The 27,082-nt window shown below is 43.3% G+C and overlaps 7 protein-coding genes across 7 annotated transcripts; 3 read left to right on the top strand and 4 right to left on the bottom strand.

The window, feature by feature from the left end:
• Nucleotides 1–177: 177 nt before the first annotated feature.
• Nucleotides 178–1,308, top strand: EAF02_006822 (uncharacterized protein; the record flags this gene model as incomplete). The annotated part of the gene is made up of 1 exon (XM_038902870.1): nucleotides 178–1,308. One exon carries the CDS (start codon nucleotides 178–180, stop codon nucleotides 1,306–1,308), a length of 1,131 nt encoding a protein of 376 aa, XP_038757191.1.
• A 2,196-nt stretch (nucleotides 1,309–3,504) lies between these two features.
• On the bottom strand, nucleotides 3,505–6,297 carry EAF02_006823 (uncharacterized protein; the record flags this gene model as incomplete). The annotated part of the gene is made up of 1 exon (XM_038902871.1): nucleotides 3,505–6,297. The coding sequence occupies one exon, from the start codon at nucleotides 6,295–6,297 to the stop codon at nucleotides 3,505–3,507; it is 2,793 nt and encodes a 930-aa protein (XP_038757192.1).
• Nucleotides 6,298–8,666: 2,369 nt separating this feature from the next.
• EAF02_006824 (uncharacterized protein) lies at nucleotides 8,667–11,227 on the bottom strand (the record flags this gene model as incomplete). The annotated part of the gene is made up of 2 exons (XM_038902872.1): nucleotides 8,667–10,251; nucleotides 10,419–11,227. 2 exons carry the CDS (start codon nucleotides 11,225–11,227, stop codon nucleotides 8,667–8,669), a joined length of 2,394 nt encoding a protein of 797 aa, XP_038757193.1.
• Nucleotides 11,228–13,565: 2,338 nt separating this feature from the next.
• Nucleotides 13,566–14,093, top strand: EAF02_006825 (uncharacterized protein; the record flags this gene model as incomplete). The annotated part of the gene is made up of 1 exon (XM_038902873.1): nucleotides 13,566–14,093. The coding sequence occupies one exon, from the start codon at nucleotides 13,566–13,568 to the stop codon at nucleotides 14,091–14,093; it is 528 nt and encodes a 175-aa protein (XP_038757194.1).
• A 2,148-nt stretch (nucleotides 14,094–16,241) lies between these two features.
• EAF02_006826 (uncharacterized protein) lies at nucleotides 16,242–18,079 on the bottom strand (the record flags this gene model as incomplete). The annotated part of the gene is made up of 8 exons (XM_038902874.1): nucleotides 16,242–16,324; nucleotides 16,387–16,724; nucleotides 16,784–16,866; nucleotides 16,924–17,082; nucleotides 17,135–17,310; nucleotides 17,366–17,461; nucleotides 17,527–17,621; nucleotides 17,676–18,079. 8 exons carry the CDS (start codon nucleotides 18,077–18,079, stop codon nucleotides 16,242–16,244), a joined length of 1,434 nt encoding a protein of 477 aa, XP_038757195.1.
• Nucleotides 18,080–18,979: 900 nt separating this feature from the next.
• Nucleotides 18,980–21,725, bottom strand: EAF02_006827 (uncharacterized protein; the record flags this gene model as incomplete). Its single annotated transcript, XM_038902875.1, has 2 exons — nucleotides 18,980–20,079; nucleotides 20,132–21,725. 2 exons carry the CDS (start codon nucleotides 21,723–21,725, stop codon nucleotides 18,980–18,982), a joined length of 2,694 nt encoding a protein of 897 aa, XP_038757196.1.
• Nucleotides 21,726–25,484: 3,759 nt separating this feature from the next.
• EAF02_006828 (uncharacterized protein) lies at nucleotides 25,485–26,842 on the top strand. The gene is made up of 3 exons (XM_038902876.1): nucleotides 25,485–25,920; nucleotides 26,052–26,258; nucleotides 26,378–26,842. Exons 1-2 carry the CDS (start codon nucleotides 25,674–25,676, stop codon nucleotides 26,171–26,173), a joined length of 369 nt encoding a protein of 122 aa, XP_038757197.1. The 5' UTR covers nucleotides 25,485–25,673; the 3' UTR covers nucleotides 26,174–26,258; nucleotides 26,378–26,842.
• The last annotated feature ends 240 nt before the right edge of the window (nucleotides 26,843–27,082 follow it).

The raw sequence follows: 27,082 nt of genomic DNA on the forward strand, positions 1-27,082 counted from the left end.
CTTGTTGCACAGGACAGGGTCAGCACATACTAAGCTCACGAGGCAACCTCAAAACAAACGGTGACCACCATCTCTTTACATTTACAAAGGAAATATAACCAACAATCAATCTTCTGTATCGCATCGCATCAAACCGCATCACATCAATCAGTCAGTCAATCAATCAATCAATCAATCATGGCACCGCCTCTCGAACTCTCGATACCTAGCACAATTCTCTCAAGCGCTCCAAATGAAAAACCCTATACTCTGTACAATATCACACTCCGTCTTCCTCTTCGAACGTTCGTCGTCCAAAAACGCTACTCCGATTTTGTCACTCTCCATTCTTCACTCTGCACCCAAGTTTCCAGTCCGCCTCCCGCTCCTCTCCCAGGGAAAACATGGTTCAAAAGTACGATCAATTCTCCTGAATTGACGGAAGATCGTCGTCGCGGTCTCGAAACCTATCTCCGCAGCATCGCAGAAAATCCCGATCGGAGATGGAGAGAAACAAGCGTTTGGCGACAATTTTTAAACCTGCCTAGTAATAGTGGAAACGCGAGTTTGAGTAGTGCGAGAGAGGGGCTCATTGCTGCGAATCAAAGAGGTGTAGGTGGGAATGCGGAGGTTATGGCGGATCCGCAGGTGTGGTTGGATGTTCATCGCGAATTGAAGGCGCAGTTGCATGATGCGAGATTGTTTTTGGGGAGGAGAGATAGCGCAAATACGGCGGCGGGCCAATATGAGGCGGGCGCGAATGCGAAGAGGTGCTTGGTTAAGGCTGGAGGACTGCTTAAGGATTTGGAAGAAGGCTTGAGGGTCATGGGTGAAGGGGAGAAAAATGGGAGGGGAGAGGCCAGGGTCGGCGCAGGTGAATTGAGGAGGAGGAGGGATCTTTTAGGTAGCGCAAAGGTGGAAAAGGAGGGCTTGGAAAAATTGGCTGTTACATTGGCGGTTAAGAATCAAGCCAGCTCGAGTTCAGCAAACGGCGGTGCAGCAGCGACGCAAGCGGACAAAAACGCATTATTTGGACCAGGAGTATCGCGACCCAGTGGACGAGTCCTTGGCGCACCGGTTCCTGAAACGGATAAAACGAGAGAATTGGATAATGAGGGCGTGTTACAATTACAAAAGGAATTGATGCAGAATCAAGATCTGGATGTGGAAGAACTTGGCAAGATTGTGAGGAGACAGCGAGAAATGGGATTAGCGATTCACGGAGAATTGGAATTGCAAAACGAGATGTTGAAGAGGGTGGATGAGGACGCTGATAGAGTTGGGGGGAAGATCAACATTGCCAAAAAGAGAATCGCAAAGATTCGGTAGATATGATACATATTGTACGAAGTGGAAGGCATGGAATGTATATGGTCATTTTACAATGGGAATCAGCGTGGAGTTCATGGGTCTCCTTGCTCGCTACTTTGATGCATAGGAAGAGGGATAAATTGGGATGACAGGGAATACTTGTATATTGTACTTTTAATATAGTTAATTGAGGGGGACGCGCAGTATATGAATAGTTTAATAATGTAGCTTGTTGGGAAGTCTAACGTCCATAGCATGGGATATCATACTATTTTTTCTTCATACGTACAAGTTGTTCTAGCAGCATACCCTATTTTTCATGAGCTGAAAGCTGTGAAGATGTATTTATTGATATTTGATAGATCCTCTAGGTGTTGTCAAATACCTACCTAGTACTCTTTGCTCTAACGCATAATGTGCTAGTTACCTACCTAGTAGCCCAAAACGCCAAAAACACCCAAAACTTACTAGGTATTTGTCAACTACCATCGTAGGAACTTCCCTCCCATCTCAACATCTAATTCTTATTCCCAAACATCCAACATACCCTCAGATATAACCAACATTCTCTTCAGAACATCTATCCAAACCAAATCTTAATTTCCAAACACCTTTTTCAAATATACTTACTGACTCTTCCCTTCTCGCTCACTCAATCCATCGTGTTCCATCTCGGTTCGCTTCATTCATCTAGTTCTCTCTCTATTCTACACCCCTTCTTCCCATCCGGGGAAGCGAGTCTCGGGATGTTGATAGGTATTTAAATACATCATCTCGATACCTAAGGATAGATACTTTGAAGTGACTTAATAAATTAATATATCATTATGATTACCAAAATGCTTGGGAGTTATCATATATTCAATGCTAGTAGTTTGAAACTCATGATTCGAATCAATTATTAGAATAAATAAATAAATAAATAAATCAACATACTTCCAAATCTCAAGTTACTATATCTAATATATCGAAGAAAATATATATAAAGTTAATAGTATATCTAGATTCTACTGATAAGATCTTATCTATATACAAGATTAATATAAAAATATCTATCAAAACAAATAATCATTAGTTTATATATTCATAAGCGAAGAGTTCTATATACTAGTATCTAGATAGATTTTAACGATTTCTATATATAAGCTAGGAATATAAAGTAATATAATGCGATGCGATATAAGGTGAGGTGAGGTAAAATTCATTAATTATAGATTAAAACGTATAGAGTAAATGATTTGAGATATACATATATGCATCTACGAGTATATATTCGAGTCTTGAATAAGTCATCGTTCGTTCGACTTGATAAAACTATTGATGTATATGTATATGTATGTATTGAATTTATATATACATGTACATATATTTATATTATTCATTCATTTATACCCCGTTACCTAGAGACTCAGTCTCCCGATTAGAACTAAGTAGGGAATGATTAGATCAAAGTTATACAATATGCTATCAAATACATGTATCGATTTATGTTACATCCTTTTTCTACTTCGGATGAAAAGGTTTCATTCACCATACTGATTCGAATGAGATATGTTCACTTGATCATTTCGTCCCATGAGATGCCTTGTCCTCAATATCCAATAAATACAAAAGAAATCAACCTCACATCTCACGACAATCATTAAGCAAGCAAAAAAAAAAGAAGATATTCAAAGATTTATTTATTCCATCAATTACATCGTTACCTAGGTATCCCACCACTACCATCACTATCTGTCCCCTCATCCTCCACCCCCATTATCAAACATTCCACAACAAACATACTCCAAACCTCAAACTTTAGTACAGAACCGGGTATTCAAGATACATACAATACGCTCTCTAACCAAACACCTCACAAAAATTGAAGAGGTACTGATACCCAATTCCATTCTAAATTCCCACAAGAAAGTTCCGACTAAAACTCGACGTCTCCCGTACGCAAACAAACACATAAACTCCTTTAGATGAGTGGAAATACTGCAGTATCAAAAACAGAGACTTCAAAAACAAAACAAAATAAAAACAAAAATAAAAACTCCATCGCTGATGCTTCTGTCGTGTTGTAAATGCTAGACTTGACTTTCGGGACTCATGATCTTCTTCTTACTCGCATCCCTTTCCTCTTCTACCGAGGGATGCAACTTCGCGTTCCAAACTCCACATTCCATGGCGTATTCCGGGGGGTTGAAACCTTCCCATCGCCCTCGACCCTCAAAACCATCCCAAGTTATCCAGTGTAGCTTTTGCATCATTAGGGCTCATGCCACTAACACCTAAACTTCTCACTTGGGTTCCCCTCCTCAATCTCTGTAACCCTAATGCTACCTTCCAAGCCTCACTTTCTTGAACCACAAAGACATACTTTTTGCCTTCTTGGTCCCTAATGCTCGCCCTCAAAATATGCAGACCAGCTGTTTTATTCTCACCAGTCTGCGCATTATGGTTAGTGGTTCTCTTTGATTTTTCGCCATAAGGAGAGTTAGACGACCCAATGGAATCAGCATAATCAGATGAGACAGACGATCTAGTATCAGATGAAGCATAAGAACTGGCAGAATAGACAGAACCACTAGCAGAATGCGCAGTGGAAGAATTAGAAATGGCACGCGCGCGACAATTATCCCGGCAGAGTTGCAGCATACTAACTAGAAGAGCGTCTTTTTCTTCTTCACTTGCTGCTAATTCTTTATCGAGACCCCAAAGGCGTCGAACGGGATTTTTGTGAGCAGTGGTAGCGGGAGGAACACGCGATGCTTGTCTGAAAGATGGGCACCATACCTCTACGAGTTTCATTGTCCATGCTTTGACATCCCACTCTCGTTGAGCGACACCTCGTACATCGTCATCAATGAAGAGACCCTCTGTTGTGATTCTTAATATTAGTCCGTCGGTAACAGAACCGACACCAGATAGAAGTTGAGATGTAGGGGTTTTGTGGAATGCATTATTGAATGCGAATACACCTTTGATAACAATTTTATCCGGATCCTTGGTGCTATATGCTGCTCGTGTGGAAGGAGGTGGGGTAGTTCTACTCGTCGATTGTGAGGCCGCGTATGAGGATTCGGAATACAAGGAACTGAGTGACTTTTTTCGGGCTGGTCTTGGCGTTTGTGCATAAGGTGAGTGGGACTGGGCATCCTTGTCGGTACCTGCATACGTTCTTGCATTTGAGACCGGGGGTTTCTTGAATGCGGTGGATTGTGCTTGAGGTCGGGGTATAGAGCTGGTAGTGGGGGGAGCGGGTGTTGTTGTGGGCGGTTTTCCATTTGGCCAAGGGCTTATTCTCTCCCCCACTCCAGCATTCGAATACGTATTCGGTTTTCTCCGTTCCGCTGCGAGTGCGGCTAGGGCTGCCCTTTCACGTTCTTCTTGGAGTTTGACTTCTCTTATTTGCGCTTCTACTTCGGCTGCCCTTTCACGCTCTTCCTTGAGCCTGAGTTCCCTCATTTGAGCTGCTATTTCGGCTGCCCTTTCACGCTCTTCCTTGAGTTTGAGTTCCCTCATTTGAGCTGCTATTTCGGCTGCTTTCTCGCGCTCCTCCTTAAGTTTGACCTCACGTATTTGCGCCGCTACTTCCTTCTCGCGCTCTTCTTTGGCTTTGGCCTCACGTTTTGCTGCCGCTGCGGCTTTAGCATCTGCCCATGCTTTCGCAGCAGCTCTTGCCTTTTCCGCCTTTGCTTTTGCCTCCGCATCTGCTTTTTCCTTGTCTGCTCTGGCTTTCTTGTCGGCTTCTACTCTAGCAATAGCTTCTAGTCGTAATTTTTCTTGCTCTTTCTTAATTGCTTCCTCTTCCTTCCTTAAAACCTCCCTCCTGGCTTCCTCTTCTTTCCTTAGAGCCTCCCTCCTAGCTATTTCCTCTCTAAGTCTTCTATCGTAGTCCGCTCTTGCTTTGGCCTCTGCTTCTGCCTTGATTCGCTCTGTTTCTGCCTTTATTCGTTCTCGAATTTCGCGGTCCGCCTTTGCCTTTCTCTCTCGAGCCTGTTGATCCTCCCTCTCCAACTTCGCCAACCTTTCGCGTTCCCCTCTTTCCTTCTCTCGGGCTGCTCGTTCTCTCTTCTCCCGAGCCTCCAGCTCTTCCCTATCTCTTCGTTCCTTGGCTTCCCGTTCCTCTCTCTCCTTTCGCTCCCTTGCTTCTCGTTCCTCTCTTTCCTTTTGCTCCCTAGCTTCGCGTTCAGCCCTCTGTTTTTTCTCGCGGGTAGCTCGTTCCAGAGCTTCTTTTGCTCGCAACTCTCTCAATCTCTTTTCCAAATCTTCCTTTCGCTTCTTCTCGGCCTCTGCCTTCTTTCTCTCTTCTTCCTTCCTTCTAGTCCTCTCTCGAGCCTCTTCCCACGCCGTCCTTGAGGCATTTTCTTTCGATCGAGTGTCATCGTTTGCGCCAGGGGTTGTGCCAGGACTGTACCTTGGTGTTGCGCCCGGCATCTCTGGACCGGCATCAGGCGAAGGAGGAGGAGTTTGTTCCCAACCTTCACTTGATCTTTTTCTTGCGCCAGATCCGGCCTGCGGATTAGGTGGAGGTCCCCCAGCCCCCTCTGATGTGGATCCAGGTGAAAATCCAGTTCCTGAAGTTCGTGGCCCACCAGTTGAAGCTGATCCATTGGAATATGTGTTATTATTGGCACCTGAAGATGATCCACCATGCGGAGGTGCACCCGATCCTTGACTTGGTCCGGGCCTGGTCTCACCGTTCGATTGCATCCGCCCTAGTGCCCAAGCTCCCAACCCAATTGCAACCATCAAAATCAAGGTTGCTGGCCCTCCACCTCCTTTCATGGAATCCATGAGTGGTTTTAATATGAAAGTTAGTGCGACAAGCACAAGAGCTGAAGCAAACCCCGCTACGAAACTATTAACATTTGGTTGTAGTGAGGGTAAGTAGAGAAATCCTGAACCTGACGCATGTGGTGGAATGATAAAAATGTCATAATTCCCTGGCGGTAGACCGGATGATTTTGGCGGAGTGCCATGAGGGGGAGGGGGTGGTGGTGGTGGTCCATCAGCCATTGTATTTGATGTGAATTATTGCTTGAAGATCGATATGTACAGGTAATTAAAAATCGTGCGTTTTGATTGTGAATCGCTATTATCGAATTCGCAGAGGGTATCTCGAAAGGATGAAAGTATCGTCATTAAACCATGGATAACTGTAGTGTAAAGCAAGACATCAGCTTCCAAAGATTTCCTTTTTCAAGCAGGATTTGCGCAAATGAACAAACCCTCCAGAAGCAAATATCGCAGAACTCCCGAGCTACTGTTGACCAACGGGGAAACGAGTACCTTGCTAGCAATAATCATTCGACACTTTACTAAGATACATCCATCCAAAGTTCCAAACGGGATAAACTTGCGCCGATAATGAATGGGCAATATTTGCAAATTGAATAATAAATTATCTCCTTAATCTCACCCTCTTGTCGCACTCTGTCTGTATCTGTATGATCCGAACTATTCCCACCGAAGCAAATAAGAAAAAGAGTTCACAAGGGAGGTGTGGTTAATTTTAAAAGTTGTATGGGATCAATCAAAGACGAAGGGTCGTAATTCGTGAAGGCTTCAGGACAGAAAAGTCAAAAAAGTAAAGTTCCCGTGTGCCAAAATGATACTTTTCACCAGGGTTCCTGAGGTGGAGGGTGGAGGGTGGATAGGTCGGTGGTACTTACTATAGGCGAATGCACCGCGATAAGTTCTCGAGTCTGAGAGGGAGAAATGATAAGGAAGGATCAATTAGATTAATGAATAATTGAATAATTAATGTTTTACTTGTAGTCTTACAATTTGATATCAAGTTTGATTGTGATGTTGATGTTGATATTGATTGATATTGATATTGATTGATATCGCCATAGAAAGTTTCTACACAGAACATACTGGCTGTACTTTCCCAGCCAGCTAGAAATTCATAATCCTCATAAGAGTTGCAAAAGCTATATGCTTGCTTGCTTGCTTGCTAACTACCTACTAACTAGCCTTCTTCCATCCCATCCTTCACTCAAAAACACACCAAAAACACGCTTCAAAAAATAGGATATTCCTTGTTTACTTCTTCAAGACCAATCATGGCGTGGATCATATCAATAGTCTCAATATCAATCCAATCACCATGAGGACGTTCAAGCCAAATTTCCTAGAGACGAAATCATCATCAATTGTTGGTTCACACTTGCTAGGTCTGCAGTACACTTTACTATTGTACTAGGTATTCTGATAGCTATTTACCTAGGTACCTACCTACCTGGTATCTCTGGTTCAGCAATATCACTCGAGAATCTTCATTATCATCTCCACCTTCCTTTACCAAATAAACAGCACGACGACCACGTTTCCCTCACCAAGAAGCATTCATCCGTCCAATAAATCTCTCGTACAAGTAACTTTGCTTTCGTCCTACTAGGTACTTATACCCCACCATAAAAGTTGATACGACGGACTAATAATACCGGGTATGTATCTCCATTCAATCAAAAACCAAACTATTGAAGCAAACCAGCGCCAATACCAATTCAATCCATCCAATGATTTCATTCCATCCAATCATTCCAATCCAATCGACATTAACTTCTTCATCTGCACTTATACCGTTGAGACCCTCTATGCGGTCCAACCCATCATGTCACAGTCTCACCATATCACACGGCATATGTCTAGGTAAACAAGGGACGGTCCGCTCACTAGGATGATAAAATTGTCTAATTTATCCTCTTCTTTCGGTTTCTGTCCACCATTACCAATCATCTATCATTCATCATCCATGATCATCTATTTTTCCTGGCGCCAGCATCATTATCATTCTTTAAATTTCAAGAGGTCCAAAACACTCCCCCCCAGCACTGGTCTCACCAAACCCGCTTTTGTGGTTCGTCAGTTTTTTTTTTCTTTCTCTCTGTCGCTTCTTGTGGGACGTTACCACGCGAAACGAAACAAGTGGGTTAGAGCGTTGCTGGGGGCAACAGATGAGCTGGATGACGTATTTGGTGTATCGAATGAGATGGTAGTTACACTATCATTGGATCTAAATAGAAAGAGGGTTAAAAGACATGAAATTTGGATTTAATGACCGTACATGGATGGACTGAGTGGTTGAAAACGTCCTATCAAAGAAGTATGCATTGATTCGAGCCAGTTGAAGGCAAAGTTAGTGTTGTGAAGTACAGATTTCGAGCAAAGTGCGAGGAGAGAATAGGCGATGAAAAGTTTCGTGAGCTTAAAGCTCTCAGAATGTCTTTCTGTTCAATTAAGCCATTCCTATCAACATACGACGACCGCAACGATTGACGCGAAAGTAAAATACTGACGCCGTTTCCAAGTATCAAATAGTGTCTCCTTATATAGTAGTGCTATATACCTTGTATACTACGTACACTTAAGGGTATATCTTAGACTATAGCCATCTTCTGGAAATCCCACTTTATCTTCTGCGCAAGATGGTCAAATTTAATAAGATCGAGTTCCGGTATATAGGCCGTCCCGACTATATTGTACTCAGGCCATTCACACTCTTTCCCTTTTTTACCCCTCTGTGCGTCTTTCAGCCTCCTCAAAATCAACGGACTCTGCGAACGCGCAACCATAACCACCAAATCCCCCTTTTTGACATCAATTGTCCCATGTACCTCGCGCTCTTCACTGTCTTCCCAAACGCTCATTGGTAGAAATTCCATCTCAAAAAGTGGGAGTTGTCTCTCACCTATTGGTCGCTTCTCATGTTCTAGCTCTTTGTTGCGCCGCCCATTGTTCTCTACTACTCTGATCGGCTTTCTGATTTCGCTAAGCACATGCCCATAAATCAGCAACTTATCATTTTCAGTATGAATGGCCCTCTTCTGCCTAGGTAACCTTGTACGCGATGCATCTCCTGGTGGTAACCTCCAACAGGAACTTTTCGCCTCTCCTAATCCAGGTAGGGGTGACGTGAAATTTGGCACCCATGACGGCCATTGTTCTTCATTCATCGGCTTCGCATGTGTGTTAACCATTCGGAGAACGTCCAAGTTATTATTCTGCGCCAATATGTATTTTGTCGTGTCAGTGCACAGCTTCTGGATCGATTGTCTGTAATCGATCTCTGGAAACCGTACAAGGCGATGCCCATTATAGCTAGTATTTTTCTCTGCTGTCAATCCTAATAGACTGTATATCTGATCCTCTGGCATTTTGGAACCTTTCCCCCTAAAGGTCGCTAAAAGCTTTGCAAGATCTAAGGCTCCATTGTATTCTATAATACTCTCGATCAGTTGGTGGATTCGCCATGTAACCTCCGGCTCAATACGACATTCAGAGGGAAGCTCTCTCTGGATTTCAGGAGTCGCATACAGTAGTTGAACAAAGCGAAGGATATCGGTTATGTCGTAATCGCCTACAAATATTGATCGGTTGGAAGAGAGTACCAATTCCTGTATTATCCAAGATCTGGTGAAATAGGAATGATTAAGTATTTTCCTGATTGCTTTCCAACCGGAACTATGTTCAGGCCCAGTGTGCCAGTCAATTTTTTGTACGACAAAGTCCTTCTCGTCTTCCTTGAGATATTGTCCTGCTATTGTTACCATATTCAAATCCATTTCCGTTCCAGAGATGAATTCCCTAAGTATCCTATAAAAAAGTCGCCATCTGATCGCAGTCCACGAAGTGGAATGCAAAATATCCCAGTCGCTCTCAAGCTTTGAATTCTTCCGCCCGCGCACTTGTTCAAACTCTGTAAGACAGTGAGATATAAGTGCCAACCCAGCAGGTATATCAACAGATTGATCGTCACTCCCGAGCCAGACGCGCACATTGGTGGCGTTTTTATAAATTTGATGCATAATTCTCAGCTGTTGCTCTTTTTCGACATTATCGTTTTGATCAATACAGATTGCGTCTATCCAGAATGGCGAGAAATTATCGCCACGTCGAATGGCAAGAAGCGCAGAATGGAGGTTAGATGTAATATCGAAGGGTTTGCCATTTAAGATCACTGATCTGTGATAGATATTAGCCAAACTTGTCTTTTAAAAAAAACTTAATCGTCTTAGCACTTGCCAGACATTTTTCAATTTTGTTCTGATGCGAGGCTCGACGACTACTAACTCGAGATATATATTGTTGAGATCGCTTATGATGGAACTAAGTTGTAAGAGATCACATACATCTTATCTTTCTTTTCGTCTTCATCCCAGGTATATGACAACGCCTCATATCGGGGGACATACTTCGCAGGAATCCATTTCGTATGGTCGAGTGGGCGAAATCTAATACTGTTCATATGCAACTCAATCGGGTCTTCGGGTTTCCCAGGCCGGATGAAGATCAACCGAATGTATCCTTGTGGCAAAACATTGTGTTGATATGATAAAGGATTATCTAGATTTTTACTGAGTAACGGTGGATATCTTGGATATGAAGAGAGAAGTTCCCTTCCCACATCGAATACTGTATGAATTGAAATAGGAAGAGATACATAGATGAAGAAACGTGCAGCGAGTCTTGTCCATGGCGACAGAGATTCACGCACTTTCCATATTGCGGAAAAGCCTACAAAATACCAAATAACAACAGGAACACAGAGTAGAGCCGTTCCGAGGCCAGCTTCCCGTTGTGGAAGAGATCTACGCAGCTTCGGTACCTCATAGATACCTTTGTAAATCGAAGTACAAACGAACCCATAAATGAAAAGTTTTGCAGCGAATCTTATGAGTCGCCATCGAGATACGAATGATTTTTCTATTGTAAGGGCGACAATATCAAGTGGCGCAGTGATAATCTTAAGAGAGAATAGCTTTGCAGCGAGGCCCTTCCATCGTGGCGGAGATGTAGATGGAGAAGCGTACTTGATGTTCGTTTGTCGAAAAGATCTATTGATAGACGTTCTGAAAAGGCGAGGAGCGATGAAACTATTGGCAGCCTGACTTCTGAAAGGTACTGGTCGACACCGTAGAAAGGAGGAGGCTAAAGACATATCGCCAGAATTTACTTCACTCAGACATTCTTTTCACGATGAGTTGATGATGGGGATTTCTTGTTTATGAGATTGCGAACACCCCACGCGCTTGCAAGCACGCGGCTGAAAAGAGTAGGTGCGGCAAGGATACTTGCATTGACCCGTGCCAATAATAACTCCAAAGCACAATGTTGCATTCAGCTGGTGACGATCTCTGTAACTCTGGAGGTTGGGCACTTCTTTACATTGTTATCTTTGGGTATCAATGATACTGATGTTTCCTTATAGACGGCGCTTGTTTGGTAAGGTGTATCGGCTGAGTGGGTGAAAGGCTGGAGGTTACAGACAGCAACGTATGCCGAACACCCGGTCTTCTGGTGTGGATTGATCGCACATATTGAATGGCAAGTCAACTCTATGGTGAGTGATGAATAACAAGAGTTCTAACACGTTAATATACTACATATGAGGCACTTCTACACTACTGAGTTTCATCCCATTCACGGAGTATCATATATATCTTCGACCAGCTGGGTAGGGCTACCTATCCACACGATATCATGTGTACGAATAAATATACCACCACTAGGTACTCCCGCCAAACCTTTCCAGGTAGATAGCCGTAAAACTGCTTCTTTACTTGAAACTCGAAAGGTACTCCATCTTGTCGCATATTGAGACTTTACGATGACAGGAGCAAACCCTTCGGATCTTTACATACGAACCAGCCAAGAACTTACATTCCCACAAGACTTGTAAACCACGGTGAGCCTAGAACCAAATATATGTCTAGTCCGTGGGAGGTACTCTTCGCAGTAGATAGTTCTGATACCTGGTGAAAGTCCTAGAGAGAGTTTAAGGGATGACGTGGTCTGAATGATTCGGGAACTTGTCCCTTGAAAATGAGTCGAGGTTCGGATGACTACTATTCATGCTACCTACGATCATCTAGTCTATTGGATAGAAAGAAGTTGTATCATCGCTTAATGATTTGGTTTTATTTTTCAGCAACATTTTGTCTGGCCTATGTATTTTCGCAATGATTACTAGGTACCTATATCATATAACCTGCCTAAGCTTGTCTCATATCTTCGGATGAATATAACTATAATCACCACATGATAAATTGATTACTCAATCTTGATTATAGGTTTCTGTCTTATGTCCTTAATCTCCATAGCATTCGTACATCTTGCCTGGAGAGAAATGGAGATTGAGTCACACTTCAGGTAACTTCATTTACGCCTCTATTGAACGACTTTGAATGGAATCAAACGTCCGAATCAACACTTATCATTTCTGGACATTTTCCTCAGTTAAAAACCTAAATCCGCGTTGTCTGCCTTCAACACACTGACGATACTCCATCCTGCCTAGAAACATGTCCACATTTCGGTATTCGTACTCGTATAGGATACACGTGCGTAATTCTCGATACTCCGTCGTAGTTGCGACCTGATCTTCGGCCTAGACTGGGGTCATCCAGTATATCGGGATCCCCATCGACATTTGGTAAAGATGTACGAATGAGGCGAGGTTGAAACATTCTGGAGGCTGTTGAACGTTGAAGATGGATATTATTCTTTTCGCATCGGGTTTCTCCCATGTTCTTCGATGCGTCACGCTAAGAACTTCGCCACTCTCACCCCAGACACCAGCCACACCACCATCGCCCAAAAATTCAAGCAGGAGGCAGGGCAGGGCTTCCTTCAACCACAACACAAACATTAACGGGACCATACTTCAGATATGCAACAAAACAAACAAATTCTTAACATAGGTATTTTGATATACCAAATAAACCAATCAAGGTAGATCTCCAACACATGCTTCAGATCTTTTGCCTCATTCTCGGATGCCACCTTGATTGAAACCACCAAGGGATCCTTGTTTATGATGGATGACACTGCCACGCCGGCCGATTGTGAGTCACTTACCTATCTCCCAGGAAGTGATTTGGAATGAATGAATTAACGACTCCGAACAACGGATCAAATTGGAATTGTGGTGTGTAAACAAATATTCGGGTATAAGCACATGATATGGTGACATATAGAAAAAAAAGATATATTCGAGTCATCGAGTGGTGACTATTACTTTCTATTAGTGTTGTGACTCTAAGGAAATATCGAGAAAGAGGATATAAGTAGAATATCTTCCTCTTTCATTTCATCTTTTTGCTTTTTTTATCGTTTAATTCGATCTCCGGTGCTCTGTTTATCCTTGGGGGTTTTATCTACTCTACTCTACCTTTCGCTCTCGGGATATTGTTGTTACCTTTGCATCGCATCTACATATCAAAACTTTGATACTCTAAATCTCCACTCAACCCCAAAGTAACACTTCTATATTCACAATGGTCACTACAAATCTATCCTCCTCTTCCTCCTCCCCTCTCCTCCCTCATACTTCAGACTCCTCTCCTCCGATACAACATCGACAAAACCGACGTCGCGAAAGACCAGGTTCACGCGCCCGTCGTACCATCTCCCGCAAATCTGCCCTCGTCACCGATCTCAACGAAGGCATTCTCGAAGCTCGAGACTCCGACTTCTATATTCCGAACCATAGATCCGGTACTGGGCCCTCTCCAATACTAAGACAAAGCTTTGATCAAAGTTGGATGAGATGGAAAGCCAGACAAGCTGCCGAGCTAGAAAATCTGGGTGTCAAGCAAATTATGCGACAATTGGAGATGGAGAGACAAATCATGATGAGGGAAGCGAAGGGAATGGAGGAGGAAGAATTGGGGAAAATGCAACGCCGACTTTTTGGTGGTGACGAAGATGACGAGGATGTGAGTTGTGATATTGATCTTTGTCCTGCTATGCTGGATGTGGTGATGAGACTTTTTGATGGAGAGGTCGATTACTTGGATCCCTAGTAAGAGTCTTATCTTAAAGTCACCTCATTTCTATCGTGTCTCGGTTCCTCGATCAACAGAACCTCGGGTTTCTTTGGCTATGGAGTTTGGATCGTCAATATAGGGCACACCATATGGATGAGTGCTTACGCATTTTTCTCCTCCACAGGCGTTATGTTGTATGATGGCTTTTCATACATTCACCTCCATATCAAGACGTCGGAGACAAATTCGAAATGTCGAAATGGGGGAACTAGCTCCATGCACCTTCCGACCACCTACATTGCGCCGCACAGAGACAGCATTATAAACATGAGCCTTCAAGATCATATATCATGATCTGATCTCGGCAAAGGAAAGGATACATACCACTCAATTTGTGTGTGAGGATGGACAAGTGGAACTGCTCAAGATTTGTGTCGAATCAATACCTCACAACATCACTCGATTTTATTTGTTATATATCTCGAATCCGGATCGGGATATAACACAGTCATTACCACATTTTAGTCTTTTGACTTTGTGTTTAGTATCCTTCAACAACTTCGGATGTCGATACAATCTCATCTCTCTGATCAACTCATGACAAAGAATATTTATCTCGCCAATATCATATATCCACCTCCACACAATCAACACCTCCGCCACTTGCCACTCTTTGAGGCCCACTTTACGCCCACGGAAAAACCAAACTCGACTCCAGGGCCGAAAAAATAGCAAAAATATCAAATACGATATCCATCGAGTGACGACTCGCAAACAATCTCTGATCAACCACTATATATTTTGTATTCTGTTCCTCCCCTCCCTATACACCTACCCGTTCGAAAGAAAGCTCGCACTTCTTACGAAAAGAAAACCTAAAAAAAAGAAGAAAAAAAGATATTGAGAATACATCTCCATAGACCGCAACTCTCTTTCCACCAAAAGGAATGGAGTTTGCGAGAGGAGCAGTATCTTTTTTTCTTCTAGTGTTTTTCTTCTCGATTTACTCTTTTAAATTTGGGGAAAGGGGGGATTGGATTAAGATAAAAGTTTGCAAAAACACAAAAAAAGAAAGAAAGAAAGGAAAAAGGAAAGGATATCATTGAGAATACATCTCCCTAGACCGGCAATCTCCCTCCACATAAAAAAGGAGAGGATTGTACGAGAGGAGCAGTGATGTTTTTCTTTTCTCCTCTTTTTAACCTTTTTTTGGTGAATAATCAATATCAATCTTTTTGATATGAGAGAATGGTCCTCAATAGCTTGATGGCGATTTCGGTGATGTTTTTATTTGTTTGTTTTTTTCCTGTGTGGAACATGGGGATGGGAGATGACAGGAGGTAGGAGGGGAAATTATATCTAACAATAGCTGTTGTGCTCACTCTCGTGAAGGAAGAGGAAGAAATCAGGGAAGACGTACAATGAGGATTTGGGAGTTGTTTGAGCTCGCTATTGTGGGGTTGGGTTGGGGTTGAGAGGATAGTATATTGTTTGGATCTTGGATGGGGAAAGGATAGTTCTATTTTTAATACTTTGAAATTTATTCAATTGATATACTTTCTCCCAAATATGCAGTATATATATGAATTATGGTACATACCCGTGCTTGCTAACTACATCTGTGAATATTGTTCGAGGCTCTGAGATGCGGATACATCAGGGTACTAATTATATGAAGGAAAATTAATATTTGTCTTGAGTACCTACCTAGCGACATCATTTCCCGAGCAGATGAGACGATGTGAGAAATCTCAACGTTCAAGTCCCATGAGCAGAATACATTCATGACGTCAGGAATTCTTCCGCCAAGAACCGAGGAAACCCAAGCCCAATTAAACCACCAACATACAATCCACGCTTCACCTTCTGGACTCTCCCACCTTTACTCTCGAATGCACCTCTAATTTCTCATCCCCTCTCCCGAAACCTCACCCTCAACTCCCCCAAATCCAACGTAAAAACCTCCTTAGTATCCTTGCTCCCCCTCCCAATCCCAATCCCATCTCCTCTCCTCTCCCCTCAACCCCCCACTCCCTCCCCAGCAATTTCTCTCCCCTTTCTCCCTCCGCAAACCCCATATCAAAAAGCATCACCATCCTCGCGACCACCGCTCGCAACTCCATCAACGCGAGTTGTTTACCGATACACGAGTAGTTTCCCCGCGCTGAAAGGTGTGAATGCGATTTATCGAGAGGTATGCGCGTTCTCGGGGTCGGGGAACCAGCGCGTGGGAAGGAAGCTGTGGGGAGAGGGGTAGCAGGATTTTACTGGGTGGCGTGGTTAGGTTTTAAGATTAAAAGAGTACGGGGGGAGAAAGAAGAGAACATACAACGACCCATGGTCCACGTAGGAGCCGAGATAACCACATTACCCGGGATATACGTTCCATCAATTGTCAAACCTTCAGATGGTGTTTGTCTCAGTAATCCACTGGGAACGGGTGGATGTAATCGAAGCGTCTCGTTAATGACGGCATTCAGATACGGCGCATCTTGGATATCTCTACATTCGCTTGGAGAACCGGGAGTAAATATTGGTTCGAGCTCTTCTCTCAATTGAGCCACGTGATGCGGTCCAAGACAGAGGTGGTAGAAAAGATATGTGAGTGTTGCAGATGTAGTATCGCTACCTGCTATAATAGCCAGACGTGAGTCACCGTGCAGCCATCTTGCGAGTTGTTCAATGGTTAGATGATGGCAATCGAAAAACGGATTGGAACTACAAACCTGGTATCTCTATGGATTGGATCTGGATCATTCTTCTCAGCGTCGATGAGCCACGTCATGATATCTGGTACACTTGGCTCATTCTAATTTGTCAACTGTTAGTGAGTTTCTGGAAGTGGGAGTGACGAGAGCACACTAACTGCTCTGCGGATATCAATATGCTCAGCACAGTAGTTAACAAATCTGTTGAACCCATCCATTGCACCCGGAATCTTGATGAGGATAGGGAAGACCCAAGGAATAGGCGTAAGAATCCCTAATGGCTCCATGCCCTCTTGTAAAATTTTGAGCGCAAAATGCTGTGCCTATTAGTCAACACGAACACACATATAAACGTGGGAAGGAGAAAACCTTTTCTCCCGTTTTCAACATATCAAACGATTTCCCAAAAGCCAAATCTCCTATAACGTCAAACGCATAGGCATTAAACCAGTGCGTTGCATTAATTGCTTTTCCTCCAAAAGTACTAATCCGCGAAACCAAATCGTCGGCATGTCTCGTGACTCGACCCTCATAGTTGCGTAGAGCTGCGTGTATGTAAGTGACGATTTCAAACGATCATTTCCCAGGAAACTTCCATACCCTTTGCACTAAATCCACGATCCCAAACTTTCCTCCTCTTATCATGCTTTACGCGATCTCGTTCTAAATGCATAGTCGTATGAGGAAGTCCCACAACTTGTATCCCAACCAGAGAATTAGTATTTTCCGAGAAAGACATTCCAGGGAATCAGGATACGAACCATCATACCAAGCACTCTTCGTACATTTCGAACCCGGTCCAATCATTGCTTTCACCGCTTCCGGTTTGATGATCGAAAGTTCATTAGGACCAATTCTTCACGAGACCTTAGTTAGCATGACCCAAAAACCAGAACAAGACCAAACCAACCTCACAATATTCCCATACTTCTTATGTAAAGTATGCACTTGCAGGTAATTATCACTCGTCTCCAGCAATCTCGCCACATGAGTCAATTTCGAACATTTCGCACCAAACGGTCCTGGAAAATGGCGTAGCGGATGGAAAAATACGCGATAGGTAAGGATGCTCCCGGTCAACGAAGTGAAGAACGAAGTGAGAATGAGAGTTGTGAGTTTCAGCGCCGCCACATATGAAGACGTAACATCAAACTTGAGGATCGTAAGGAAGACTACCAGCGGGGAGAAGAGGGTCGTGAGCAGCCATTGGAGCGATTGCATATGATGTTCGCCATGGATGAAATATCCGAGATGTGCTGCCAGACCAGCGAGAGCCGGTAGAAGAATAAAAAGTCCATAGTTGAGGTCTGTCATTATCGTACGATGAGCTACAACGGATCTGCCAAAGGACGTGTAACGGACCGCGGAAATCCCCAGTCTGTGTAACTAACTGTCAGGGCAACTGGTTCCAAAAATAATGAACAATTCTCCTTGCAACTTGCAAAGGCACAGAGAAAAAGCTACGCCAGCTTTTGTGTATTAAGAGAGGGAGAATGAAAGTACATAAAAGTCGAGGAGTGTTTTCGTAGCACTTTTATATGATTATAGTTGTACGAGGGAATTCCGCCCACTTTCAGTGGTATTATCTTGCGCTGAAAGTGGTATCTGGAGCGCACAGCTTACTAGATATAGTAACTACGTGATATTCCACGTAACAGAAGTCTTAGTTACCTTTTAGTGCGCGGATGACCATTCTCAACTTTCATTAGTGTACCCAGTAAGTATGTTGAAGCTTTTGAGATGCACGTCTATTATCGCAACACTGGGGCCACCCACAATAAGATTGGGATGAAGTTCCTATAGGACGGATATGTTTCCATATTAAGTGTTTCGTCTGTAAGTGCATCATATAGCCACTTATTTTCAATACTTTGTTGATGATTGGCTTGGCTGACTCCAGTCTGGTACAACCGAGACCTCATCGACCAATACAGATGTGCTCCCAAAAAGTACACGGAACCTCTCAGTAATGTCACTATTCTGTCTGCTTTCCCATGATCTACCCCAAAAGGACGAACAGTAATCAAAACGTGAAATTTTATGACTCCCTAATGGTATCAAAGTTGTATTATGTTCATAATCTCATAGACATGGTCAAAATTAGGGTCATCTAAACCAACCCCAAAACATATCGTCCTACCTACTTACACATCCTCCCAATTCATCCGATCATCCAGTCGTCCAATCATTATAGTCAAGATGTAATCTCACCATCTACCCCATCGTCCAGACCGGAGCCTGACACAGCACTTGTCTTCCCCTAATATCAATGCCTATGAATCCAGCAAAGCGTACTTTGTGAACTCCGTCTTCACTCTTGATTTTCTCACTCGATTCTTGTCCACCTTGGCTACTAATGCTCATTTTCTTCCCCGCCGCTCCGCCACTACCACCGCTTCCCATCATAGCTGATAACATGCCCTGGCCCTTTCCACTCTTTTCCTTCATCAGCTTTCCATGTCCCTTTTGCTCCTCTTTCGAGCTCTCATCCTTATCATGACTTCCCACACTACTTGAATCAAAACTATTAGTTTCTGCGCCTGGATGTTCCAATGCAGGAATGCCAGCTTCAATTTTCATGTATTGGCGGTTGACCAAATCGTTTGGCATCGGATACATGATTACAACATCTCTGCTTTCCAAGGGAATGTTCGCTGCAATGCTCACTGCTTGTTCCACGATGGTTGTCGCAGCTTCTTCAATCCCACCCGGTACTGGTTCCTGAAGGTAGTTAATCAAGTTGGCCGTCAGGTTGCTGGTGACCATTTTCGAGAATTGTTTCTTGTACTCCTCGCTTTCTGGAGAGTTTAGCAGGTCCTTCAGCCCCTCTAAAGTTGCCAATCTCCACTGAACGATCTTTGCCGTCAGGGCGTCGGATTCTTCTTGATTGTTGATAGCAGGAGAGAATAGACGAATGTTTTGTTCGATGTTTTTCAAACTCAAGCTAAGCTCACTCTCCAAGCCTGGATGGAAGCTGCGGTTGAAGATTTCATCAACAAGAAATCTTGTGATACAAGCTCTACCGACAGCTGTCATCTCTTGTTTTCCTATTGACATCGCATCACGATTGACAGATTGTGCAAGCCATGCAGGTACCGTTCTCCAATCCTTGCGAATGTTGAAAGCAAGATTGGTAATAGCACCATCCAACCGTCCGAAGCGTGATTGATACTCACCATCATCAAGGGATGTGCGAGATTGGGACAGGCGTTGATTTGCTAAAGTGTTCTGTAATTGTTCGACCTGTCCTTGCAATTGCTCCACTGATGCTGTCTTGTCAAAATACAGCCCCTTGACCTTTTTATATTTCTGCACTTGCGGGAATTTAGCAAGGAACCATATCATTGCGGGTTCAACAAAACTTACGTAGCTCTTTGTATGCCTCATTTACATCTCTATCTCCAGGTGCCGGTGGTGGTGTGCTTCGTCCTTGGTCTCCACCACCAGAAGGATTATATTGTTCTCGCTGTAGAGGGCCTCCTCTGTAATTTGGACCTTGATTTTGAGGAGGGAGTGGACTTGTCGCTGGTGGTTGGTTATTGTTGTTACTAGGGCCTGATTGTTGTTGGCGGTATGCCGGAGGATCCCTCCCATCTGATTGTGCCATTTGAGTCTGTAGTGTTTGTTTTGAGTCTGCAGATCGTCGATTTTGTTGTGTTGTAGTGGACTGTGGTGCCATGGAAAGGTGTTGCGACAGAGGACGATTTGTAGATAAGCCTGGAATCGGCCCTTGTATTGAAGTTGTTCGCTCTGGATAATCTGCCCTGTTGGATTGGTGAATACTCGTCGGAGATTGATTATTAGATTGTACCGAACCGGGGCGTTGATCTTCCCTATATATCAAAGAGGAATCGAGTTGCTGTGCAGAGGCGCTGTCTGGAGTGAAGTCCTGCGGAGGGTATTGGCTGTTGGGGGAACTTGGGAAACTATTCAATTGTTGCTGTGAATGAATCTGACTGGGTAATTCGTAATGATATTGCTGAACACTCTCGGGCGACTCGTATTGACTAGCACCTGCAGGAGATTGTTGATAATAAACTGGAGTAGGTGATTGCTGAAATTGTTGATCGGGATCGTTCTGCGACTCTGCCGAATAGAGGGGTGAATCAGAATCGATTTGTACAGCTCGAATTGTGTTTAGAGGTTGTCGTTGCCCATGCACGTTCAAAGAACTCTGAGCGCTTTGTGGTGTGTTTCCTTCAGGACTCGTGATGAGATAAGGATCCAACCCGTCGTCTTCGGGAGTTTCTCGAGGTGATGGCAGATGGGATCTCGAAGCCTGAGCTGCCGGTTGCCAATCTGCTCTTTGATGTTGGTCTACCGAATTTCTTTGTTGACTAGTTCGTATTACAGGAGGGCCCTCGTGTCTTCGAGACAACCTGCGAGCGAGTCCACCAGCGTTATTGCTATACGGGACCTGGGTAGCAATTGGGGGGTACTTTTGTTCAGAGGAGCGGCTTGAATTTGCGCCTCGCATGCGATCAAAAATACTACGTTTCTTGGGTTCTGCCACGGGTGATTGTATATGTGCTGTATGTCTGCGGCCCTGGTTTTGTAACCTTTGAGTATCAAGTACTAAATCATCGACGGATGAGCCAGGTGGAGAAGGGGAAGCGGGGGAAGCTTCGAGCTCTTGTGGATAGATCTGCTGTTGTTGATATTGGTTTGAGACAGACCGGGAAGGTGACGCTCCAGAATTATTATGATATGCAGATGCACGAGACACAGCTTCGGGATTGCGAGGTTCGTAGGGCTGTTCAAAGGGTTGAGATGGTGTGGTGGTAACTGTGGTGGTGGTGGAGGAGGATTGTTGTTGAATTGTTGTGGACCTACCTTCGCCAGAACCAGATGAGAAGGATTGTTGCGAGTGCGAGGCTGAAGGAGTGACCGCCGCTCTTTCTATAGCAGGTTCGTTCAATGCCTGCTTTGAACGATTGCTATGTTTGAACGGGAAGGGCATTTGTATTATGTTCACGAAACACAATCAAACGAAATCAAAAGAATGAATAGGGTCGGGCCTGGCTGTGCTGGTGGGGCAGATTTCCTTCTGCGTGTCAGTATGTATCGTAGTGCACACTTCTTTGATCTGCCAGTTAAATTTCTGACAGCTGCCGGTAAAGTCAAGGAGTGACCCTGAGCGCCTTCAAAGTTCAAACAAGATTGATTACCTGAGCATGAAAAGACGATTCGGAATGTGTTTTTGGTATGGTGCCCAGTTGGAGGATGATACAGAAGTGTTCCCAGAGAATCAATGTGAAGCCCCAAAAGATAATAATAGCATTGATACTCACAAACCGGGTCAACTTGATGTTTAGAGATGCAGCTGGGGTAACTTTGTAAAGCAATTTTGGATCAATTTGGAGCCATTGGGACCAGGGGACGAGGGGATAAGGGGGCGAAGTAAAATACTTTTGGATGAATTCGTTCTAAAGCGTGAAGGTGGACGAATCAATTGGGATTGCGGCGGTTCGACGTTGTTGGAATAAAAGGCTGGGTTTATGCGATGTAACATCTTACTCGACAGTGAACGTTCATTTCCTTGATATTTCTCGGTATCATCTTGATTTCATCGTTTATTGCATCTCGTTGCTTGTCATCTTTTATCAAAGGTTACCTAGGTGAACAGAATTTTGGATTTTGCTATTGCTATTGCTATTGCTATTGGAATTGGAATTGATATAGATATTGACATTCGAGCATGTATGTATGTCCGATATGTATGTACGTATATATGCAGAGGCACGCTCAGCTTACATGTGTATTAGACTGGATGCATCAAGCCAACGTAAAAGATAGATAGATGTGGTTCATGTATTGGATGAAAGTGGATTAACGTAGGAATGAACTATTGATGTTTCTTGAGATGACCAGAAGATCACCACGAGATTTAATCGGAAGAATTACCTATCTATGAAGGATCTAATTGTAATTGACCAGAGCATCAAGAGCATATAATTAGACCAGTTATATGTAACCCTAAAAGAGATCAGTTGGATATAAGAATCTGGGTGTTAACCGCAAGGTAAACGATTCTAATCTCCAAAGCCTATCGTAGATAATAGATAATGATGATATTGTCGATATTGATGTTGATGACGTCTTAGTGGTGCTGGTGGATGTTATAATTAGGCGATGTATCCAATTTCATACCTACTGAACTCAAAGACTGTACAGTGTCTACCGTACACCCTATGTAGGTACCTCCTTATTATTCCTTTACCTTATCTTATGAAATGGTCTTATCACCTGTTTCTGTATTATCAACGGCGATTGCTAAGAAGCTCTGCAGACGTTAGTATCGACCTCTCCCTCGAACCCCTTGGCATTTGACTATTGAAAATTCATGATCAATAAAACGCCCAATCAACAATTGCGACATTTCCTTTCTCGAAAGGGCACAGAAAACTAAGAGAACCCTAAGGTACTGTAGGTATTTTTAGAAATTCTTCCGAAGCACGAGAAGAAAAGCTTGACCGAACACCTGCATTCATTCAGGCGAATTCTTCCATGAATAACGTGGTAAAAAATGGTCGGTTGGCCACAAGCTGGCATTTGATCAAAATGCAACCAAAATTCATTTGAGCCGAGAAGTCCCGGGTTATTGCATAGGAGTAAATGATGTATCAAGAAATCTACACCTGTTCTCCGAGCTATGTAGGCTTGGAAGTCGGACCCTCGTGAGGTTTGGGGGTTGGATATGTAGCTCGAGATGCCCCGGATTGTCATTTCACCCATGAAATTACCGTGCATACAGCGAGAAGATTTGGTGCTACTATTGAAGCTCTGTTCAGTGGCCGGATACGTATTCCTGTGAATGGATGTCCTACTGTCGGACGAATGATATCGTGCTGTCATTCAACACCGGTAACGGCATATGCTGTATCACCGGCGCGCCGCCATGTAAGATAAATCATAATATTCCAGCCTTGATAATTTCCTTCGTCCCAATACCCGTTTCATCAAACGCCTCTGATGACTTATTTGATGACTCAAAAGTACTTTTCAAAGGGACCATTCTAAAAATATACTCGCCTTTCGGATAAATTGTCAACTCGTCGAATAATTGTGTAAAGGAGGAAATATCGGTGAGCTGTAGACTCAAATCTTGATTTCAGGACGTCTGATGTTCGATAATTAGAAAGATTAATCTGCAGCTGCGGCAATAATATTGTTCCCATGATTGATTGAGAAGACGTTGGCTTATCCGGATGACAGCAGAAATGAAGCTATGAGAATAGTCATTGTAACTCTATCGTAGAGTTTGTAGATTTGTAAAGCCAATGTCAAGGAATGAAGGAAACCCCGCGACCCTTTCAGGGTCAGCTCCCGTTATCCGTTACTTCGTTTGGTGGAATGGGGGCCTCAAATCTGCGGTAGATCTATGCCAATCTTGGTTGATTGGAGACCTTTGGATGACAGCATTAAGATCTCCGCATTTTTTCTATTTATTTTGCATAGCCTCAGCGTCGTAGTGCTAATGTACAGCGAAACAAAGTGCATGCTCTACCGGCATCTCATTCGGCGTCTTTCGATATCATGAATGCAGAAAACGCAAAGCCCTCATCTCTCATCACGAAGATAACACATCAAGAGGCAAATTCCTACAGGTAGCTTTGATGGTTGACGAGAGAAGGAAAAGCATCAACCCCTTTTCTTCACTCAACAACCATACCTAGGCACAGCAATCCTCCATGCGGTACATACCAGGTACCTAGGGAGGTAAGCTACCTACTAGGCATGTCATAGGATTCACGAAAGGACCAAAACAGACAGCACTTACTGCCTCTGCCCCGCAAGTCCATTCCATGTTCTACCAGAACGCCCAACGTTTCAAATACACTCAAAAGCTCCTTGATCTTCGTCCAATCTTGAAGATCTCCATCTTAAGATCCAAATGCCAAGATCCATATATTAAAGTTGTTCAGGTACCGGGCGGTCGAGTTGCAAGTTACTTAAGCATATTACAACTTCACAAGGACCATCCTCCTTTCGCTAGACCTCTTTCATTCTCCTAGCCAGGGGTTTAGCCAGGGAAAACACCATGACGGTAGCGGCTAAGGCTACTCTAATATGTGAATACCAATTGATATTTGACGTGAATCCTTTCCTCAACCGCTTTGTTTTTCATCCTTCACTCATGAAATTTTGAAATAACCATGGACAATTAAGACAACAATGCGTATGGCTCATGCCTCTGGTCAATTTGGAACTACCATTGGAGAATGGCGATGGATGAATTATGGAGAACTCATGGATCAAAGTGATGGGAGGATCTCAGAGGCAGGCAGATCATAATGTTCCTTTCCTCTTTCCTCTTTCCGTGTTTCCCACCAGATGCATCTGTATATGCAGCAGTAGTACAAAAGAACTGCAAACCTTAAGGAAGGAAACGAAACAAAACAAATTGGTCCCCTATTATTTCATTACTCAATTTCCATTATTCCTCTACACACCGTCCGGTCCGAGAGATTCTTGTAAAACAAGGAGTTTCCAGCCTTCAACTTTTTCACCGTCCAAATCCCGTTTGTCATATGATTCGATCTTCATTGTACTGCACCATAGTGGACATTTTCACTTTGTACCTGCCTCACTAATTAGATCAGGGGATCTGCAATTTTATTTTTATCCTTTGCTTGTGCTTGTGCTTTGCTTTAGTTTCGGTGCCTACTTTATATTCCTTTGCTTGCAACCGCGATTCGCTTGTGGTCGATTTATATTTCATCATATATCAACCTCACCTTGTCTCCAGATCAACATCCTGTTTTCTCTCATCCACAACTACAATCATCAAAATCCATTCATTCTTTTTAATACCTACCTACCTACCTCTTCCCATACTTCGATCTACAATCAAAGTTTTTTAAATTCTTGATCCTTCAATCCTATTAAAACAGCCAAAACCTTCAAAATGCAATTCTTCAAACTCCTCAGTGTCGCCGTCGGTCTTTTGGCCACAGCAGAAGCTATCTCCGTTCAAAAGCCTCGCATTGCTGCCCGTGGTTCCCAAAAGAAATTCAACTTGAAGCTCAATACCGTCCATGCTGCTGCCCCTGCTTCTAGTTCTGCTATCCAGAACATGATTATTGAGGGCATCGTTACTAGATCTGCTGTTGACAAGAGTAATGGATCCGTCGTTTATGATGATTCCATTTCCTGTATGTTTACTCTTTTGTTTATTTCATTCGTTATCTCCAATAACTGCGCACATCTTATCCTACTTTTTCTATACTCCAATTCAAAAATTCGCCACAAATCATTGAGATTCCCAACTAACAAAAGTAAATAGTCACCTTCATCGACCCCAACAGCAATACTTCTAAAGCCTGCAACGATGATTTCCTAGGCTCACCCCAAACCACTCAATTCCCTACCGGATGGGTTCCATGCAAACAAACAACGGCAATTTGATGGATGATTTCTACTGGCAATTTACTGATTATACATCCCTCACTCAATTCAGTATTGAGTTGATTCATGGTTTCGTTGGTGCCGAGTACGTTATTCCTCGCCCCCCTCCCCCTCCCTCGATTTCCCCACCGAATTCATCAAGTGGGTTCGGGGAATTGAAATGTACATTTCGCAAGATAAATGCTAATATATCATTCCTCACAGCAATGCAGGAAAAGTTCTCAGATCCGCAGATACCCCCATTACCCTCACCTGCGCCGATGTAAACCACGTCGATGGATGTTATTCCAACCAAACCATTTCAATTCCCGTCGCCACCGCTACCGCATAGATGAAATCGAATTCGATAATTTGGAATTCGATCAACCAGATGGGGAGGGGGGGGTTTTTTGCTTCAATGAGTGGCTTTTGTAATGTTTTGAGTGGCGAGAGTGATAAATGATGGAATGGTATTCTAAGTTGTGCCCAAGAATACGATACCCGGGTTCTGGTTAAAAAGACATAAAGTCGCTCAGAAATTTCTCGTAGAAAGTCTGGGCTTGCTCACAATTGATGGAGAGTTGTAGATACTTCTTCGATTCTAATGATGCTTACTGCCGCTTCAAATGGCATGGGCTGGATGTAATCAAGCAAAAGTATAGAAATATGAATAAATACATGGTCAAAACTGTGGTGCTTGCGATTCAATCAATGTGTATACCGTTGATTTGGCTACCTTTTCCAACTCCCCTCATCTATTCCACGAATTCTTGAAAATTTCGTAGATAATATACCTTTGTCGCTGTAATCATTTATGATTACCTAGTACGCGGTGAAGATATAATATGTATTCAGACAGGCGACAGAGGGCACCTAAACTAAAAATGTTGGTCTAGTAATAACAAAAATATATATTCATAAAATCATATT

This window comes from Botrytis sinoallii (genome assembly GCF_014898435.1).
Source record: "Botrytis sinoallii strain Bc 23 chromosome Unknown BSIN_011, whole genome shotgun sequence".
Lineage (NCBI taxonomy): Eukaryota > Fungi > Ascomycota > Leotiomycetes > Helotiales > Sclerotiniaceae > Botrytis > Botrytis sinoallii.

Bases quoted from the DNA above. Each gene is read 5' to 3' on its own strand.
- EAF02_006828 (XM_038902876.1), top strand. From the start codon at position 25,674: ATGCAATTCTTCAAACTCCTCAGTGTCGCCGTCGGTCTTTTGGCCACA. The intron at 25,921-26,051 runs GTATGTTTACTC...AAAAGTAAATAG, and splicing joins TTATGATGATTCCATTTCCT to TCACCTTCATCGACCCCAAC.